Source organism: Myotis myotis, unplaced genomic scaffold (genome assembly GCF_014108235.1).
Source record: "Myotis myotis isolate mMyoMyo1 unplaced genomic scaffold, mMyoMyo1.p scaffold_m19_p_7, whole genome shotgun sequence".
Taxonomy (NCBI): domain Eukaryota; kingdom Metazoa; phylum Chordata; class Mammalia; order Chiroptera; family Vespertilionidae; genus Myotis; species Myotis myotis.
The window spans coordinates 11,213,263-11,235,117 of record NW_023416379.1 but is presented as its reverse complement, the minus strand read 5'-3'; the positions used below and the strand labels follow the sequence as shown (position 1 = coordinate 11,235,117).

The 21,855-nt window shown below is 39.0% G+C and overlaps 2 protein-coding genes across 2 annotated transcripts; both read right to left on the bottom strand.

The window, feature by feature from the left end:
* Window positions 1-29: 29 nt before the first annotated feature.
* LOC118659809 (transmembrane protein 230-like) lies at window positions 30-464 on the bottom strand. The gene has a single exon (XM_036316266.1). The coding sequence runs from the start codon at window positions 462-464 to the stop codon at window positions 30-32; it is 435 nt and encodes a 144-aa protein (XP_036172159.1).
* A 3,605-nt stretch (window positions 465-4,069) lies between these two features.
* On the bottom strand, window positions 4,070-20,782 carry LOC118660573 (amine sulfotransferase-like). Its single transcript, XM_036318149.1, has 7 exons — window positions 20,658-20,782; window positions 15,570-15,721; window positions 13,551-13,759; window positions 11,465-11,591; window positions 10,571-10,665; window positions 7,756-7,942; window positions 4,070-4,599 (listed from the first exon to the last, which is right to left on the bottom strand). Exons 2-7 carry the CDS (start codon window positions 15,709-15,711, stop codon window positions 4,478-4,480), a joined length of 882 nt encoding a protein of 293 aa, XP_036174042.1. The 5' UTR covers window positions 15,712-15,721; window positions 20,658-20,782; the 3' UTR covers window positions 4,070-4,477.
* Window positions 20,783-21,855: the final 1,073 nt, after the last annotated feature.

The following is a 21,855-nucleotide window of genomic DNA, read 5'->3' as shown; positions in this document are numbered from 1 at the left end:
CCCTGCGCACTCTCCAGGCTGCGGTGGGGCTAGTCGCCACAGTCCGGAAGGTCTTGGTAGGAGTAGCCAGGGCAGCCTCTGTGGGCTTTGCAAGCGATGAGCAGGTGGTAAAACCCGGGCAGCAACACCAGGATGCCCACGATGAGAATGGCAATGGCCCGGCTGGGTCCTGCTTCGCTGAGGTAGCCCGCCAGCAGGAGGCAGCCGGTGATCAGGAGAACAGCGCCGATCAAAAACTGCAGGGCGAAGCAGGCAATGGCCTTGTAGGGAACCTTAGCGGGGCTTTCCTGACACTTTAGTAAGTGCGATCTCGCCACTCCGGGACATCTTTGGGGTTTACAGCCATCTTCGGCGGGTAAAGTGTCCTGAGGGTTCATGTGTCCATCGTCAGTGCTGGAGAGCATTGAGTATTTCACTTTGCTCCTGGGGATCCCAGCAGGCACGTTGGTGCGAGCGGGCACCATAGCCACAGAGGGGTGGGGAGCTCGCCTGCTGCCCCACACAGAGGTGTCTGGGTGCACGCGCCCCCCGCCCGCCAACGGCTCTCGGACCACGCGGAGGATTGTCTCAGCATCTCATTCACTTACTCCTCCCCGCAACCCCCCAATTAACTCCTGGTGGGCGACAGCTGGTTTCTGATGGAATCCCTCTTTTATCATGCAAAGCTACAATCCTTTGGTTTGATGGTATATTGGTTCTATTTGTTACATTCTTAGGCCACTACTAGTAAACTCCCAGACTTTATCGTTAAATTTAGATGGAATAGATTATATTAGGTTTATTAGATTTCATTCAATTTCACAGGATTTCCATTTCCTCTAAAAGTTCATAATCACATCTCATTCTTGTCTTATCTTCTCTTTCATTAGTCTAACACAGTGGTTCTCAACCTTCCTAATGCCGCGACCCTTTAATACAGTTCCTCATGTTGTGGTGACCCCCAATTTCATTATTACAAATTGAACATAATTAAAGCATAGTGATTAATCACAAAAACAATATGTAATTATATATGTGTTTTTCGATGGTCTTAGGCGACCCCTGTGAAAGGGTCGTTCGACCCCTCAAAGGGGTCGCGACCCACAGTTGAGAACCGCTAGCATGAAGCAAGCATAGCTAATCTGATCAGCCTCAAATGGAACCAAACCTGAGTGAACTCCTGGCTCTGCTTCTGGTAGGGGATTTGGGGACTGGAACAGGCCGTGTTCCCCTGGGCAGGATCGCTTCCTGGGGCTCTTTGTCCATCAGAGTGGACGAATGAAACCACAGAGGGAAGATGGTATAGCAAAGGTGGAAATTGAAGAACAGGCAGAGACTCCCACTTGGGAAGGGGGAAAGAGTCCCACCTAGTTCCTTTTTCCATGGTTTATAAAGGCTGCAGGGTTTGGGGTTTTTTTTGTACCTCCATATCCCCTCTGATTGGTCGGTATTCCCTTTGATTTGGTTACTATAGTAACTCCTTAGCTCAAAGGTCAAACCTCACCTGGGACTGTGAGGCCCTCCTCCCTCACTGTTCTCCTATTCCCTCTGGGCTTTCTTCCTCCTTCTTTATTTTTAAATTTAGACATTTTGCTACTCCCAGTTCCCTTGTCTTATGGAAATGTAACTGCTGCCTCTTCCAACTGCCTGTCTGATGGAAATGTAACCTTTTGTAACTCTAACCCTGTGTTTTTTTCATGGGTCCCCTTAATTTTAAAAATTCCCCAAACCTGCCTATTTCACCCCTAAAAATTCCTATTTTACTACTTCCTTCTGTAAAATGGGCATTGTAACATGCGCTGCGTAAGACTCTGAATACTTACTGAATGAAGTCTGCAAGCTGCCTTGCTTATAGCAGTTGCTCTCCATAAAACTTCAAGGCATTTCATCCCTACTAGTATTGGGGGCTCATTATATAGATAACAGCTCTCCTGCAAGTTGTATTACCTGGACATTGAACTGGATGCCTTTGGGGGGTGATGTGCCCTTGGGAATACTAGGGCTTGTTCAGAAGCAGGGTGGTTTTATATCAGGCTTTTGCAGAAGTGGTTTCTACTCAATGAGAGGCTGAATTGGAAACCTCTATATTCTTCTCTCTCAACTCCTATTAGAGTTTTGACCTGAACAACAGCCTCTGCTTCAAGGTGTTAGGTGGCTCAGGAGGCACTGTAAGAAATAAAGAGAGCCGAGTCAATCAGAAAAGAAAGAAAAAGAAAGGTTTTAATCTGCGTCCCCGGGCGACCCAGGAACACCAAAGACAGGGCCAGTGGATTCGCACCAGCAGGGAAGGGGGGTTTCTTTTTATACAGGTGTTTAATGAGGGGTGAGGGCATGAGCTGAGGAAGCGCCCACCTAGGGGGCTATCAGGGTATTCAGCTGAGGAAGTCCCGGCCACAGGTGTGGGCAGGGCATTCAGGAAGGAGTCAGTATCTGTGTGGGGGTCGTCATGGATTTCAGGGAGGAGCCTGTATCTGTGTCTGGCATGCTGACCTGTTAGAAATTCCAGGGAGGGTCCATTATTTCATCACACACCTGCATGTAACCGATTCTGGGCTCTCCGACCTAACACAAGGTTCTTCACCCAACAAATGTATGATTTTCCCCTTTTCTGTGCTGATTACTTCCTACTAATCTGTTCCTTCTGTGGACTAAAGGGGCCACATGCTGACCTGACAAGCTCAGGGGAGGCCTGCATGGCGGACTTGCAAACTCAGAGACCTACAGTAATCACAAAGCATGGCCTGAAATTAAACTTTAACCAAAAGCAGTTGTGGTGGGTAGTTACATCCTAGGCCGGTATCTTCACTAACAAGGTCAACCTTTACCTTAACTGAGCCTATCTGTCTTTTTGCATCTACAATAGCATATCCTTGAAGTGTCTGGGTAACTTGAAACTTCCTTTTTCCTGGACCCCTTGGGGCACAACCTAATGTGCCTGGGCTCCAGGACAGAGACCACAATTCCTTCATTGTTATCATGTTCATTGTTCCTGCACCCACCTAAGTATGTGTCCATCATTTTACTTTTCATCCAATCACAGAGGTTTCCCTGCTTTGCTTTCTCCCGCCTCTCTAGTCTATCACCAAAGAACTTCATGTAACACTCCTCTGATCGCAATGTATAAAAATAGAGAAAACCCGCCATTCTCTGGAGCATTATCTCACTTCATCGAGGTTCTGCTTCCTGGCAATTTTGACAGTTTGGCTCAAATAAACACAAAAAATTCTTCACAGGTTTGAATGTTTTTTTACGTTAACACTTCTTAGTAGAGTACAATTCATCTTAAAATTTATCACCCACTATAGTCATTATGCCATTTAATTCAATTTAACCTCATTTGGAATATGTATTTTAAATTCAAACAGTGACTTCCATTTTCTAAATGTATTCTTTTGTATTTGGTATTACCTTGCTATCCAAACTAGAATATAAACTTCTCTGCGGAAGTAACTGTATTTCTTCAAAATTTTCTTAACTACAGAGAGCATAGCAGTGAGCCCGTTGCTTTTAGTAAACCCAGTGTTCATTGGTTAAATTTGATACAAAATGTAAATATATAACAAGACAAGTCTCCCTTCAAGTATTTAAATTTAAATTATAATATTACTATTATTATCACAGTATTTTATAATGCCCAATCTCTTCTCCCTAACATCTCTCAAACATCATCCCCATACACCAAGGTTGTGGGTTAGATCCCCATCATGGCACATACTAGAATCAACAAATGAATGCATAAAAAAGTGGAACAACAAATCCATGTCTGTGTGTGTGTGTGTGTGTGTGTGTGTGTGTGTGTGTCTCACAATCAATATTATTTATTTTTTAATATATATTTTATTGATTTTTTTACAGAGAGGGATAGAGAGTGAGAAACATCGATGAGAGAGAAACATCCATCAGCTGCCTCCTGCACACCTCCTACTGGGGATGTGCTAGCAACCAAGGTACATACCCTTGACTGGAATTGAACCTGGGACCTTTCAGTCTGCAGGCAATGCTCTATCTACTGAGCCAAACCAGTTAGGGCTCAAAATCAATATATTAAAAGAAATTTTAGTGATCTGGTAAAGTATTAAATAGATCCATGTGCTTTCATAAGAGTTCTTTATTTCAACATTCACAATTATTTTAAATCAAAGAATTAATGTTTAATTACATTAATAAAATAAATTTTAATGTTTCACTGATACTCAATTTAATTGTAGTTAAAGAAAAAATACACACTACAGAAAACTCAGATCATTTATAATTCCTATTACATGCTTCCTGTTTTTCAATTTTAATACAGGATATCAATGCAGACTATCTCCTAAATCATTTTAATTTTTGAAATTTCAAAGTGTTTATCAATATCCTGACAACTAATCTAAACACAGTTTACTCATTTTTTATTAATAAAGTATTATAATTAACATTTGCATAAGAACCACAAATTAATGTGTATATTAAAATAGCCTCTCTAGTTAGATTTTTTTAGAATTCTTTTACACTGATTTTACTCCTCATTTAAATCCCAGATGAACTTCAAAGGCACACCTTTCATATCCCTTTGGAATATTTTGTCAAATCTTTCATTTTGCTCTACTGACAAGTGATGTTTCCAGTCTCCAACGGTACCTAGAAATAAGCACATGATCAGCACCTGGGTGAGTAGGTGGCACTATCAGGGCAAGAGTTTCTTCCCACCCACTTTCATCTCCTCTTCAAGCCACGCTAAATATCTGGTAGTTCTCCATGGGTTTGATACTTCATGTTTCCTTATACAGAATGAACTAAGAAACAAACTGAAAAACACTTCTGTAGTTCACTATCCTTAGCTATTATGCTTTCACCAACCACTACCATTAAATTATAACCTTTATTGAGATGGTATAACAAAAGTAAAATAGAGGACTAGTTTAGAATTTTTTCATATATTTTACTAAATTCCAGGCACTAAAGAAATACAAGTACCATATCATTTCACTCATATGTGGAATTTAATGAACAAACTGAACGAACAAGCAAAATAGGTAGATTCATAGATAGAGAGTAGACAGATAACTCTGATATGGGGTAACTATTGGGAGTGTAGGGTGGAGAGAATGAGGAATAAAAAGAGAAGGAACTCATGGACATGGACAACAGTGTAGTGATTGAGCGAGGGAGAGAGGTGGGTAGAGGTGGAAGATGGGATGAGGGGATAAATGGGAATGTTGAAAGAATAAAATAAAGAGAAAATATATATCTAAAATTAAAAAAAATAAATGCCGGGCACAGTAGTTGGCAAACTATATCTATCATGTAAATTAATTCTTAACACAACTCCACAATATCAGCATTTCTTCATTTTTAAAATTGAAAGAACTGAAGGGATTAAGAAGTACAAACTGGTCATTACAAAATACTCATGGCATGTAAAATACAAAAAGACTATATGGTCAATAATATTGTAATAACTATGAATGGTGCCAGGTGGGTACTATAATTTTTGGAGGGATCACTTCATAAATTATATAAATGTCTAACCACTATGCTGTGTACCTGAAACTAATATAAAATAATCTTGAATCACAACTATAATTTAAAAAGTAAAAATAAATGAATAAAAAGCTAAAGATAAAATAAATAAAATTGAAAAGAAAGCCGGGCCAGCAGTGCTCAGTGGTTGAGTGTTCACCTATGAGCCAGGAGGTCACAGTTTTATTCCTGGTCAGGGCACATGCCCGGTTGCAGGCTCAATCCCCAGTGTGGGGCATGCAGGAGGAACCAACCAATGATTCTCTCTCATCATTGATGTTTCTATCTCTCCCTCCATCTCCCTTCCTCTCTGAAATCAATAAAAACATACTTTAAAATTTTTTAAAAAAATGAAACCCAAAGATTTTCAAGTAATGAAATCAAGGTCACAGAGGGTATTCAGAGCTGTCATTGCTTCAGTTTTACTTGCTGGAACTTAGAAACTGTCATTAAACCAATTTTTAAATGAAGATTATTTGGCATCTTCAAGTATCAAATTTTCTTATTTAAACAGTAGAGGACCAGTGCATGAAATTTTGTGCACTCGGCAGGGGTGGGGGGTCTCTCAGAATGGTCTGTGTCCTCTTGCAGTCCAGGACTCCTGAGGGGAGGTTCACCTGCCAGCTTAGGCCTGCTCCCTGGGGGGACGGGCCTAAGCTGGCAGTCAGACATTCCTCTGGCAGCCTGGGAGCCCTTGGGGGATGTCCAACAGATGGCAGCGGGCCTAAACCATCAGTCAGACATTCTTAGTGATGCTGAGGAGGTGGGAGAGGCTTGGCTTGTGGCTGAGCAGAGCTCCCCCTGTGGGAGCACACTGACCAGCAGGAGGCAGCTCCTGCATTGAGCGTATGTCCCCTGGTGGTTAGTGCATGTCATAGCCACCTGTCATTCTGCCAATAGGGTCAATTTGCATATTACCCTTTTATCATATAGGACTAGAGGCCCAGTGCACAAAAATTTGTGCACTCGGGGGAGGGGGGGAGAGTCCCTCAGCCCAGCCTGAGCCCTCTCGCAGTCTGGGACCCCTCGAAGGATGTCCACCTGCTGGCTTAGGCCTGCTCCCTGGGGTATTGGGCCTAAGCTGGTAGTCATACATCCCTCTGGCAGCCAGGGAGCCCTTGGGGGATGTCCACTTGCCAGCAGGGAGCAGGCCTAAGTTGCAGTCAGACATCCTTAGTGCTGCTGAGGAGGCAGGAGAGACTCCCGCCACTACCCCTGTACTGGCAGTCATCAGCCTGGCTTGTGGCTGAGCAGAGCTCCCCCTGTGAGAGCACACTGACTGCCAGGGGACAGCTCCTGCATTGAGCTTCTGCCCCTGGTGGTCAGTGTGTGTCATAGTGACCAGTCATTCCCAGTCGTTCTGCTGTTAGGGTCAATTTGCATATTACCCTTTCATTATATAGGATTACCATTGGCATTTGGAACAGTTGGCAAGATATTTATGGGCATTAGAATTACTTTGTATTTGGTCTAGTTAAGCAATGAGACTTAAAAGCTGATAATAAATGGGACAAAAAAGAAACACTTTTTAAAAAAATATAGCAATTTCAAGATCTTCATTACCTAAGAATAAATATCCCTCATCAAAATGCTAAGTTATGGATAAATTAGTAAATAAAATATGAATAAAAGAAGCACAAATTATGTTCTAGAAAAATGTACATTAAAAGATCAAAAAAATTTTTTAATTGAAATTAAGAAATATCAGGGGGAGAATATATTCATTCTTAATTCCTGGCATGTCATAGAGCACAATAAAAATTAATTGCATGTTGTTATTGAATACTTGAATTCATAGCGTATTGGTTTCATGAAGTATTATTCTACTTTTTACATTGAAGAAATATGATACATGAGGAAATAACTGTAACTCAAACTCCCTTCCCCACAACTAAATGCATGTTGGTTTACTTCTAGAATGTTCTAGAAACATCTAGAAATAAAGCAAAACAATAATTGGAGCTGTCCTGGTCACACGTATACATCACCTTGAGGTAAGACTTACTAACCAATTTTAAAGAGTAGGGACACGTAGACTAAAAGGAAGGAATGCAATATTGATTAATTAGGTTCAAGTGTTAGACTATGTACTGAACCATTGTGTACTTTCCTGGGATACTTTTCAGGGCCATTGGCAGTTAAGATCCTTGATTCTCTCCAGGCTCCAAATGACAGTACTTAGAGAGACGCGGTAAAAACACGCCTTCATTAGTGTAGGGGCCGCGCAATCACGGAACTCCCAACACTTTTGCTTCTAAAACCCCTGAGCATCACCTTTGCGCAGAAAATGTCCCTCATCTGTTCTTTTCCCAACTTCATATTTTAGAATCTCATCGTAATTGGCTCTGGGGTCAGACTGCATGTTCTGAAATGTAGCCTGTTCCACAATAGCTTCCACATCCTCTTCACCCAGTTCTTTCTCAAGAAAACGGCTGATTTTAAGCACAGAACTTCTGCGATCCTGAAAGAATTGTGGGTATGAGAAACTATTCAGCTTACAAAGAATGCACGAGTTACATCCCAACATCTTCATCACATTTTGGAAAACTGAAGGTGATTGGACTTATTGTAAGTCTAAAGTTTGACAAAGATACATTACTTCCCTATTCCTTCTATGAAAATGAGTGCTCCGCTTGTCAGCTTTGTTAGAGCTTTCTACTGTTTGATTTTATAAGGACAACTCACCTTCATTCACTCATTCATTCATTCAACTAGCACTTTTAGGAATGTTAGGTTTCAGAAACTGTGTTAGGTGCTGGAGAAGTTTAAGAGAACAATAACGTGCTATCTGTGCTTGTTAAGAGTTGACAGTTTCATGAGGGAAAGAGTAAAGCAAGTAATTAAATACAATGGTTACAAAAAAGGAAAGTCCAAGTTTGGTGGCTTCATTGGTTATTCTACCAAACACAAATTAAAGAAGAATTAATATCAATCCTCAAACTCTTCAAAAAAATGAAAGAGGAGGAAATACTTCCAAACTCATTCTATAAGGCCAGCATTACCCTGATACCAAAGCCAAATGAGAACACGACAGGAAAAGAAAACTAAAAACCAATATTATTTATGTAAGATAAGATACAAAAATCCTCAAGAAATCACTAGCAAAACAATTTAAGTACTGAGTTAAAAGAACTGTACATTATGAACAAGTGGGATTTACTCCTTGAATGCAAAGATAAACAGCCCTACTTGGTTTGGCTCAGGGGGTAGAGCCTCAGCTTTCAGACTGAAGGGTCCAGGGTTTGATTTCAGTCAAGGGCATGTACCACAATTACAAGCTCCTCCCCAATCTGGGCCCTGGTTAGGGCACGTGCAGTAGGCAACCAATCAAGGTGTTTCTCTCACATCAATATTTCTCTCTGTCTTTCCCTTTCTCTGTCTTTACTCTCCCTAAAAATCAATGGGAAAATATCTTCTGGTGAGGATTAACAACTACAACAAAAGATCAGGAACAAGGCAAGGATGCCAATTCTCCCCATTTATATCCAGCCTAATACTGGAAGTCCTAGCCATAGTAAATAGACAAGAAAAAGGCATCCAAATTTAAAGAAAGACGTAAAATTATGTGTTCACATACACTATGATTATATACATAGAAAACACTATAGATCTACAAAAAACAAACAAACAAAAAAACCCTGTTAGAACTATACTAAAAAAAACCCCCAGCAAACTTTTAGATACCAAACCAACATCCTCAAATCATTTGCATTTATTTACACTAACAATGAAAAGTGGTTTACCAAAATGGTCTCTAACTAGTTTGCCTATATTTACTATTATCACTTTTAAACCCATTAGAGGGAATTACATTCTGAAGGTACTAATTCTATCATTGCTATTCTTCTAATAACTGTCAAAGGGCTCATTATTGCTTTTAAGATGAAGAAATTACTATCACTAACAAAGACTACAGACCTTGCATGGTCTGGCTTCTACTGTATACACCTCTCTATCTTAATCTTTCATTCCATCCACCTTGCTCTTTAACTTCTTCCTTCCAAGATATCATGCACTTGACAGATTCAGATAATTTGCACATTCTCTCTTCTTGACTTAGACTTCTCTTTTACTTCTCTGCCAACTCATATCTATTCGCTTGAAGTTGTCATGTTACTTTTCCAGAAATAATTGCCTATTACTTATTCCAGATCAGTATATTTCATGTACTATCATACCTGCACTTTTCCTTGATAACAGTTATCACAGGTTTGAAGTATATATACCTGCTTAGTGAATACTTGTCTTTCCTGTTGGATTATAAATTCTATAAATAAAGGGTTCAGTTGTCTTTGTCTGATGATTTAGGGTCTGTCACATAATAGGCATTTTATAATTTTGAATTAATGAGCAAGATATGTAGCAGTGAGTCAATATATCAACCAGAGATCACAAAATAGTGAACTTCAAATGTGTTTGGTTTGGTTTACACAATGCATTAAGACAGTTTTCATTGGATGCCAACATGTAAATATTATGTGATTTCCATGAAAGCTACATTTCAAGATTCTCTTTAATAAAAACAACAACAAAACACAAAGAACTCGCATCACTGGGCACACAATTACCTCTGACTAATGGGCCAAATCTTAGTGGTTTCTCGCCCCAGGGTTGTTTTTGTTTGTTGTTTGTTTGTTTAATATTTTTGTTGATTTTTAGAGAGAGAGGGAAAGAGAGGTAGAGAAACATCGTGCCTCATACCAGGGATCAAGCGTGAAACCCAGGCCCTGCCTGGGGATCGAACCAGCAACCCTTTAGTGCATAGGATGACAATCAGCTAGTCACACTGGCCAGGGCTGGCCCCACTGTTTCGAAATGCCTTTTCTCTTTTTTCAATCACTAGTCATGTGAGTTTGCCCTTATTGACACAGATGGGTGCATGAAAAGGAACCACAAAAGATGACTGTGTACAGTGGGAAGAGAGCCCTGAGGAAACCAATAATTGAGGGATGGGCAGGAAATGAGAAACCCCTGAAAAAGCATGAGAAGTAGTTAGGTTCCAAGAAAACTGGGAAAATGTAGTTCATTAAAACCAAAATCAAAAAGGGTTTCAAAGAAATAATTTTTAAAAATAACCTTTGCCTCTTACCTTTTTCATTTCCTCATACATCATAAACAGAATACTGAAGTCATGTCTGTGCTCATACCAGCCTCTGACGTGATCAAACCAACGGCTTCCTACCACTGGGGATGGAAATTAGTAAGTGACAAGGTAAAGATGCTGCACTCACCAAACAGCAAACCTGAGTCTTTCTTTTCTGTTTTGGAATCCCCTGGAAGGAAAGTACAGCCCCCACCACTGGACATCTATGTTACCTGGTAAAAATGGTGCTTTGGGAAACAATTTCATGATTTTAATGGAAATCTGCCTCTCCTATGCATGTAGGAAAAGCAGCAGAGGAGAAAATAAGCCCAAGCAACTCATTGTGAAGATTGAAGGGAAGCTCCTTACTTTCTTACTTCTTCCACCTGAAAATCTGTCTTTATTTCTCCTTTTATTATCTATTTTAAGATGTCTGGATAGCAACTTCAGATATCTATAAGACAGAACCTGAATCTAATCTTCTAAATAAGTGAGAGTCCCAGTTCCACATTCCACAAGCCTCTCCCATCAATCTATCCTCCTCAGTGTTGAAATGAATATTGCACCGCTGCCATATAAAGCCTACCATAAGTCCATGACAGAACACAAACACTACATCCGCTTTGAATGGGTACACCATTGTGGTTCTCTTACGATCTGGTCAAACTGTTTCTTAAACAACATGCCTTTGCAATCATAGCAATCCCCAAAGTGGTCCTGGTGAGAATAGAAAGGCCATTGGGTGGCAAATTAAATTAATAGAGCAGTAACCACTTATGTGCATCCAGCTTCTATCATTACTCTTCTTTCTTTCCTTAAAATGTGTTCCCCAGGTTTGAGAATTTGGCTAAATGGCAACATGGCTTCATAAACAAGTTGAATGCATAAATTCATAGTTACCATTTCCATCTAGAAACCTTTTCATGAAATGTTCCATATCATTCGCAGCTTCAAGTGCAACCACCATATTTGAAAAGTGAAAGAATGAAGTCATAACATCCTTGGGGTTTCTGTAGACGTAAATAATCTGCAGGAGGTATAGTAAAATAATTTTAACAATTCTTGGTTGTCCTTACAGGTTGTTTTTGTTTTTGTCATTGTTTATTCACACCAACATATGTCACTATATGAATAGTGACACTAGATGAATAGTTGTTTCATCCAGCTTATTACTCATGGAAATTTAGTTTATACCTAAATAGGTTATACCTTTTATTTCTAAAAGTACAATTATTCATTTGTAAGGTTGGTTAATATTACAAATTACCCTGCATAGAAACTCTTTCAGCCCTAACTGGTTCTGCTCATTGGAGATAGTGTCGGCCTGCAGACTGAAGAGTCCCAGATTTGATTCCTGTCAAGGGCATGTACCTTGGTTGTGGGCACATCCCCAGTAGGGAGTGTGCAGGAGGCAGCTGATCGATGTTTCTCTCTCATCAATGTTCCTAACTCTCTATCCCTTTCCCTTTCTCTCTGTAAAAAATCAATAAAATATTTTAAAAAAGAAAATATAGACACTGTTTCAATGTACCCTCTGTTAGCGTTAAGAGACATTTGATAAAAAGCCCAGATAGCATTTGAGAGCATTTCAAAAAGGAAAAACTACTTAACAGGTGATGTTGAAACAAATAATTATCCTTATAGTATACAACTGGAATTCTAATTCATACCTCACACCAGACCAAAAAAAAAAAAATCATTTACAAATGTAATAAGGATTTAAATATGAAAGCAACATTTGACATCTTAAAAATAAAGAATATATTTCTGGACTAGAAAAGGAAAAGATTTCTTTAAAAAAATTTATTTCTGTTAAAATAAAAATTAATCAATTAAATTATATTAAGTTTTAAAGAATGCTATTAATCATAATAGATAACATAAAGTTACAAAAAGCAACAAAGGATGAGAAAAGCAACACATATAACCAATAATTTATTAGTATCCAGAATGTATATAAAAGAAATCAATAAGAAAGAGACATGAAATTTAAAAATTGGACGAAAATTATAATAATTCCACAGAATAAGAAATAATTATGGCCAATAAACATATCAAAAAGTGCTTAATCTCATTATAGATTAGGAAGATGTAAACTCAGATTAGTTTGAGATATCATTTTATAATTTATATAAAAACTAAAAAGTTTGGCCCTAACCTGTTTGGCTTAGTGGATAGAGCATGAGACTGTGGACCGAAGGGTCCTAGGTTTGATTCTGGTCAAGGGCAGGTACCTAGGTTGCAGGCTCCTCCTGGCCTGGATGCTGGTTGGGGCTCATGCAGGAGGCAACCAATCAATGTGTTTCCCTCACATTGATATTTCTCTCTATCTTCCCTCTCTCTTCTACTCTCCCAAATATTAATGGAAAAATATCCTTGGGTGAGGATTAAAAAAAAGAAAAAAGAATGTGTATTACGATATAATATATACATTTCCTGCAACTTACCTATCCGTCAATACACAAAACATTGTAGAGCCATAGAATAAATTCTACTAGACCATTAAAAAGAATAGAATTTTATGTGCTGTCATCAAAGAAATGTTGCTGCTTACTATACAATCACAGTACAAGCAATGTGTGGGATGACCCAATTTATGTATATACTTATAATTCCATATATATTTATCTTTGCTAATTTTAATGTAAAACACATAGAAAAAAAAGTTGGGCACATTTCCTTGGCATATTTGGAGTGGTTAAAAAGAAAGAAAAAGCTGCAAATAGTTTTGAGATAGATGGCATAATTATTGACATTGTTAATAAAATCTTAATTCAGGGTTGGAAATAAATTATTTTTAAAAATAAATTATTTTTACAGGTACCATATGGACTCAGCAGATATTAAGCTTGATAATGTGTAAAACAGTATCAAAGATTACAATAATCACATTTGAAAGACTATGGATGAGTGGGGCTGGGAAAAAATATTTGAAGAAAGTATTTTTGTTTGTGCCAAAGGTCCATAAGCTATTTATATGACTTACTTTAGCTTTTTTGCTCTTGAGACCTTTTGGTACTAAATAATATGGAAGGTGGGAACAGAAGAGGCGAGGAGACAGTCTGTTGAGAAAGTCTGTTTTGCGTATATTGTATTCCAAGAAGGGGATTCTAACAAGCGTTGCCAAGTCTTCAGTTCTGTTACGATGACCCTCAAAATAAATCAAGCTGAGAATCTGCTGAGTCCAGATGGTACCTGTAAAAAGAAATAATTTCATTTCCAACTCGGAATTAATGTTTTATTAACAATGTAAATTATTATGCCATCTATCTCAAAACTATTTAGAGCTTTTTCTTTCTTTTTAATCACTCAAAATATGCCAAGGAAATGTGCCCAACTTTTTTTTTCTATGTCTTTTACATTAAAATTAGCAAAGATAAAATTAGGTGTTCTAAGTTCCCTTTTTACTCAAAAAGACTTGTGACAGTAGTGATTTAGATCAATCCTTCAGCTCTTTTGTTCCCTGTGATTCATGTACGTTCTGTTCAGGTGATTTTCTGCGGCCATCTCTGTTTCTCCTTCCTTAGTCTTTCTTAAAGCTTTACCTTTTGGAAATAGAGACAGTTTAAGAGCTCAAGACCCCTTTCAACTTTTCTTTTTAGGTCTCCCAATACAGTGCTAAGTGAAAGTACTGATAGGCATTCTTGTCTCATACTTGATTTTTAAAGTTACACTATTGCATTTGATGTTTGTGATAGTTTTTGGTAGATTCTATTCATCAGGTTAAAAATGTTCACTTTCTCCCTTGTTTGCTAATACTCTCCTTTAGGAATGTATGCTGAATTTTATTAAATGCTTGTTCTGCACCTGTTGAGATGATAATTCAGACTTCTTTCTATGCTCTAGTAATGTGGGTGAACTGCATTCATATATGTTTAAACCAATCTTGAAGTAAAGCCACCTTGGTCACAGTGGTATTTTTTTTGCTTGTTTTTTTGGCATTGCTAGATTTGTTTTTGCTTATATTTATTTGGTATAGGATTTTTGCGCCTATGTTCATGAATATATAATCAATGTACTAAAGAATGTGAGGTGTCAATAATCTTCCAATCATTGCTACTCACTTGAGTAGACTTAATAGATACAGTAGGTTTGATAAAGTGTATGGTGAATTCTGGAAAGTCACTAATATCCCCTTAAGATGAGTAAGAACTCATCAGGTTGGACTAAGGACTGGTGTGTGGTGTGCCAAATACTTAGGCTGGATTAAGGGTAAAGGAAAAATTCTTATGGGCTGCTAAGCAATCTGAGGCACCACCCACATCTAAGGGAGGAAAATAAAAAACAACTGATATCAAACGTGCTGACACATTTTGCAGAGTAGAAAAACCCAGGGAAAAGGCATTGTATTACTAATTTGGGGAAAGTAAACAGGGTCCTGAATTTCTAAGTCAATGGTAAACAGAGGGACTGGAGCACTTTCATGAAAATCAGGAATGACTGTTTTGTGTTGACTTTGACTCCAATGTATCTCTGAGCAATATTAACCACTTGTACAACATTGATTCAAGAACACCAATCACCCTGTGTTCTAAAAAGCACATATAAAAGATAAGCTTTTAAGGGGGATGTAAAATTTGAGGACAATTTACTTTAGTTCAAAAGTATTTCGTTATTATAGGGAAATAAAAGCAATTAGAGTAATTGAAAAGCATATTAGGAATTAGTTCTGACTGAGAGATGCTTCTAACCAAAAGCCTGCTGGGTTTTTTAAATATATTTTCTTCCATTCTCAGAGAAAGCCAACAGCTCAGCATGGCCCTAATATCTGCTTTGGCTCAATATTTGGTTTCTTCTGAGGTGCCTTAAAAGATGACAATATATGCATTTTAAATGACCTTATATAGTAACACTTTGAGATTTATTTAACTTTATTAAAAATCTTAAATGGTGCTCTAAATGTAGGCTGGGCTACTGTTAATGTCTGGAAAAGGGCTCATTTGTACACATGTATTATCAAACCAGAGTGAAAACTGATAGCAGGCAGTCCACTCCTCAAACTTACCAGATTTTGGATACGTAATTATGAAGACATCATCATCTCTAATTTCAAAGTCATCTAGATTTTCTAGAAAGTCAACATCAACTAAAGGAGATTCAAAATTATAGCCTTTAAAGTTCAGCAAATATGTGTCTTTGTTGTCCATACTTATTCACCTACAAGTAAAAACAAATAAAATACTTTTCAATTTCTTAGTATTTTATATTATGTACTAACACTTACTGAGTATTCAATATGTGCCAAGCACCTTTTAAATGTCATGTGTCTCGACCGATGCCATAACTAAACAGCATCCTATATAATAAAACTCTAATATGCAAATCGACTGAATGGCAGAATGACCAGTCACTATGATGCACACTGACCACCAGAGGGCAGATGCTCAATGCAGGAATTGCCCCTGAGGGTCAGTGTGCTCCCACAGCGGGAGTGCTGCTCAGCAAGAAGTGGGTTCATGGCTGGCAAAGGCAGCAGCAGTGGTGGGAGCCTCTCCTGCCTCCACTGCAGGTGGGTGGTACAAAGTGAGGGATGCCAGACTGTGAGAGCTCGGGACTGTGAGAGGGATGTCTGACTGCCGTCTTAGGCCTGACACCCCTTGCAGGCGGACATCCTCAACAGGTCCCGGATTGGAAGAGGGCACAGGCCAGTCTGAGGGCCCTACCTCCCCGCCCCGCAGTGCACGAATCTGTGCACCAGGCCTCTAGTGCATATATAAAAATTTACTCTTGGGGACAACCAAGATGGTGGCATAGGTAAACACCTGAATTTGATACTGCACACAACCACATTAAAAGTACAACTAAAAGACAAACCAAATATCATCCAGAAACATGGGAAGGCTGCTTGAGTAGAAATTCTACAACTAGAAGGAAAGAGAAAAGTGCTTTGAGTCTGGTAGGAGGTGCAGAGATGTGGATGAGTGGAAGTATGGAGGCACATGAGAAAGGGGCTGGCAGCTGGGTACACTGTTGTCTTTTTTAATCGGGAGGGAGATACAAGCTCCCCACTGCTCTGAACTCCAGTTCTGGGTGAGACTTTGGGGACCCAGCCTCATACAGAGAGAGACTGGATTGTCTGGCATCAGGCTGGAATGTGAGGGCAGCTTTCTTGCAAAGGTGCTTGCAGTGGTCATTGTTCCTGCACGGGGCAGCGGGACATGGACCCCAGGACCTCTCTGAGGCAGAGCAGTATGCCAAATGGCAGCCATTGCGATTTGCTCTGCCCTGGTGATTTCCTGAGACCCCGCTCCACCCAATTTACAACCCCACCCAAGCTGTGCACAAAGGCTTTTGCATATGAATGGCCTGGTGTTTCTCCGCCTAAAAACCTGGGCAGACTCATTGAGCGCCAAAGCCCCACTGAAGCAAGTCCTGCCCCATAAAGGTGTCTCCAGCAAAGAAGTTCTCCCATTGTAGACAAAACTGGCCCTCACAGACTATTGTCCTGGAGGTCAATTACTCCCAGTGACACCAACAGCAATCAAGGCTTAACTACAACAAGACTGTGCACACAGCCTACAAAGGGGTGCACCAAGAATGTCCACCTTAGGTAATTAGGGAGGCTGAGCCACTGGGCCCGTTAGGACACCTAGTACACAAAGGTACTCTATCCACACAGGGAAGCAGCCAAAATGCAGAGACAAAGAAACAGGTCACAAATGAAAGAAATGGAGGAAAGCAAACTACTGGATATAGAGTTCAAAACCACAGTTATAAGGTTACTCAAGAATCTTCTAGAAACCTCTGAGAAATATACTGAGACCCTCAAGGATATGAAAAAGGACCAATTAGAAATTAAGCATACACTGACTGAAATAAAGAATAATATACAGAGATCCAACAGCAGACTAGAGGATCCCAAAAATCAAGTCAAAGATTTGAAATACGAAGAAGCAAAAAACACCCAACCAGAAAAGCAAAAGGAAAAAAGAATACAAAAATATGAAGTGCATTGAGTCTGGTAGGAGGTGCAGGGACAACTTCAAGCATACCAACAATCCGAATTATAGGGGTGCCAGAAGAAGAGAGAGAGCAAGATATTGAAAACCTATTTGAAGAAATAATGACAGAAAACTTCCCCTACCTGGTGAAAGAAATAGACTTACAAGTCCAGGAAGTACAGCGAACCCCAAACAAAAGGAATCCAAAGAGGACCACACCAAGACACATCATAATTAAAATGCCAAGGGCAAAAGACAAAGAGAAAATATTAAAAGCAGCAAGAGAAAAACAGTTAATTACCTACAAGGGATTACCCATACGACTGTCAGCTGATTTCTCAACAGAAACTATGCAGGCCAGAAGGGAATGGCAAGAAATATTCAAAGTGATGAATAGCAAGAACCTACAACCAAGATTACTCTACCCAGCAAAGCTATCATTTAGAATTGAAGGTCAGCCCTAACCAGTTTGGCTCAGTGGATAGAGCATCGGCTTGCGGACTGAAAGGTCCCAGGTTCAATTCCAGTCAAGGGCATGTGCCTTGGTTGTGGGCACATCCCCAGTAGGGGGTGTGCAGGAGGCAGCTGATTGGTGTTTCTAACTCTCTATCCCTCTCTCTTCCTCTCTGTAAAAAATCAATAAAATATATTTTAAAAAAATAGAATTGAAGGTCAGATAAAGAGCTTCACAGATAAGAAAAAGCTAAAGAAGTTCATCATCGCCAACCCAGTATTATATGAAATGCTGAACAGTATTCTTTAAGAAGAGAAAGAGGAAGAAAAAGATAAAGATTAAAATTATGAACAACAAAGTGACAACAAATACATATCTATCAACAAGTGAATCTAAAAATCAAGTGAATAAAAAATCTGATGAACAGAATAAACTGGTGAATAGAATAGAATCAGGGGCATAGAAAGGGAGTGGAACTGACAATTCTAGGGGGGAAGGTGGGTGTGGGGGGTGAGGGAAGAGACTAGACAAAAATCGTACACCAATGGATGAGGACAGTGCGGGGGAGGGGGGGGTAAGGGCAGGGGATGGGGTGGGAGCCAGGTGGAGGGGAGCTATGGGGGGGACAAAGAGGAACAACTGTAATAATCTGAACAATAAAGATTTATTTTTAAAAATTTACTCTTAATAGCAACCAAACATTTCTAGAGGTTTTATCATTATTTTAAAGAGGAGGAAACTAAGATACTAAAAGGTTAAACAGCTTTTTTTAAAACCCCATGAGGGAGGTATTATCATGATTCCAAACACAGAACCAAGGAAAATAAGGTAAAGGAGGTGCAAGGTTGCCCAGCTGGCAGACCTGGCAGGATTTGATGCCAGACTATTTGGCCACAGAGCCCATGCCTTCAATCACTTTACTGATACAGTTTCTTAGTATTTCATATTTTTATTATTATAGAAATAGGAAAATTTCCAATAAATGTACTTTTTTTTCTGGAACAGAAATAATCTGTTGTCCCTGAAAGAAGCTTCTGAGGCTTTGGGATCTATCTGCCATTTCAAATAAATTGTGGAATATGCTATGTGTGTAACACCACCTGCTTTTACTTTGGAGATGTCACCCTCATATAGTTGCAAACTATTGTATGGTTTTTATTACATTTTCCAATAGAACTTTTATCATAAATCCTAAATAAATCTAAATAAGAGAGTCCAAATATAAATAGGAAGCACATAGGTTAAAGACATATCTGTTAAAAAATTGGGCAGAAATATATATATATATATATATAATGTCCTCATCCATTGGTGTACGATTTTTGTCTAGTCTCTTCCCTCACCCCCCACACCCACCTTCCCCCCTAGAATTGTCAGTCCACTCCCTTTCTATGCCCCTGATTCTCCCTCTGAGAGAGAAAGAGAGATAGAAACATCAATGATGTTCTGCCTTCTGCATGCCCCCTTCTGGGAATTGAACCCACTATCCAGGCATGTTCCCTGACCAGGAATCAAACCATGATCCCTGATTCATAGGTTGACGCTCAAACACTGAGCAAAACCAGCTGAGCGAAAAATCTATTCTTGAATGTTAAATAGATGAGGAAATCCCAGAAGTTCTAATAACACTAGGTTTAAGACCAACACATATGTTAGTCATGTACTTTTAAAAATTTTCTGTGCACACCTAGAAAATGAATTTGTTAAAGTTGCAAATATGGCTTTGTCTAAATTGCATGTCAAAAAACATTAATTCTTTTACAAACAATCTAAATCATCTGCCCAATAGAGGAAAATCAGAGGTGAGAATTGTGCTGAGTTAGAGTAGAAACATCACTTGTATTAGAATTGCCTGGGTTTGGGTAAATGTTCATATTCTAGGCCTATAACAGACTGATAGGATTAGAATTTCTGGAAAGTGTGCATTTTAACAATCCTGCGGATCACACTTAAAAAAAAGGGGGGGGGGGAACCAAAATACTGTTTTTTGAATGGTTATCTCAACCTCCAGAGAAGGCTTTGTGGGTGTTATTTGATCTCCAATTAATAGATCCAGTTGAGGCCTTACTAAGTTGCTAGAGCTTTCCTGACTCAAGGTGAAGTCCAGGCAACCTCAACTATTGAGAAGTGAGGATAGAGAAGACTGGCTGGTAAATCAGAAAATGCTTTCAAGAGATAGATGGAGTGTTATGACTTTGCTATTATGAAATTTTCCAGGAAAAACTTCCGTGGATAACTCAACCTTTAGAGTGTGGTGAGGAAGAATTTATACTGTATCACATGGACACACACACCGAAAAGCACCAATTCCAGGAATTCTTGATTCAGAGCAAAGAGTGTCAGGCAGCCCACAAATACATTCTAAAATCACTCCTTTTAACTACTTATTATATTTAGTATGTCTTTCACAGTCAAGAGAGAACAAGCTATTTTGTCACAGAAACAAGGAGGAAAGAGTAGAGTGTAGGATGCATTTTTATATAGGATCTCGGGACTGGCCAGTCATATATTGTTTGAATTTCCTTAATGAATATAGGAGAAAGTATAAAGAAAAAAATGTCCTGTGTTTTCCTTATTCTTACCCTGCGTCCAAAAGAAAAGGAAGAAAAACAGAATATTGAGGAGAGAGAAATAAATTGTATGCTGAAGAGAGGGTAAGACTTGATAGAGGCTCTATGTCTACGTTTTCACTACTCACTGTTACACGTCAATTGATGAAACAAAATCCACTTCTGATATAACTGCATGGATGACAGGGAATGCTGTGTTGCTGAGAAATAAATACTCCCTACAAGTGTATTTTGGCCAATGAGAAGTGCTCTAGGGAGTCAACAGATAGCTCAGTTTGAGTAAATAAATTAGGTAATACTTTATTAATATTAGGAAATAGGCATCTGATTAGTCCAGATAAAGCAGGAGTCAAAACTGGTGGAGATAATAAAGAGAGCTGCATGTAACCAGTCGTCATATTTACTTAAATTGGAAACTACAACAACAACAGGTATTTGAAAGCTGTAGCAACATCTTCCTTGGGCATGAAGGATGGCTCATGAATCTTTTAGACCTATCTCAGGAGGCTGGTGTTCCTTTCCAGGTTTTTACTCCAAACATCCTATGTAAAACTGGCTATGGCTATGGGAGGTTCAAATAACTTTATAAAATCACAGTGTATTTAAATTTGTTTTCTAAAACATCCAGGGTTGTCCTTCTTAAGTGATGACCTTCCACTCCTGTTTTGTGTTTTTTTAAAAATATATTTTTTTAAAAAATAAAAATATATTTTATTGATTTTTTACAGAGAGGAAGGGAGAGGGATAGAGAGTTAGAAACATCGATGAAGGAGAAACATCAATCAGCTACCTCCTGCACACCTCTTACTGGGGATGTGCCCTAAACCAAGCTATATGCCCTTGACCGGAATCTAACCTGGGACCTTTCAGTCCATAGGCCGATGCTCTATCCCCTGAGCCAAACCGGTTAGGGCTCCACTCCTGTTTTATATTGCATTTTTTCAGGACACATTACAGAAGATGCAGCTTATCTCTTTTACATTCTACAATAATTAAACTATGTCTCACACCTGCCCTGACATCTCCCTGGAACCTTTCTCCCATTTGTCAGTTTTCTGTTACCTACATAAACTGCTCTTTGATAATAATTTTCAGGTTTCCACTAGCAATAGAATTTGATTCTAGGGGAGGTTTTTAATCCTTTCAATGAACAAGTCTTCACTGGGAAAATATACGGTTTAAGCTGAAGAGAATTTAAGCTTATAAAAGGTTCAGCCTTCTTTTCTTTCTCATAATGTTCATAAATTAAGACAATAATCACTTTTGTGAGAGTGGCATCACCTAAAGAGTAGAAATCAAAGGGAGTAGACTACTTATTAAAATGAA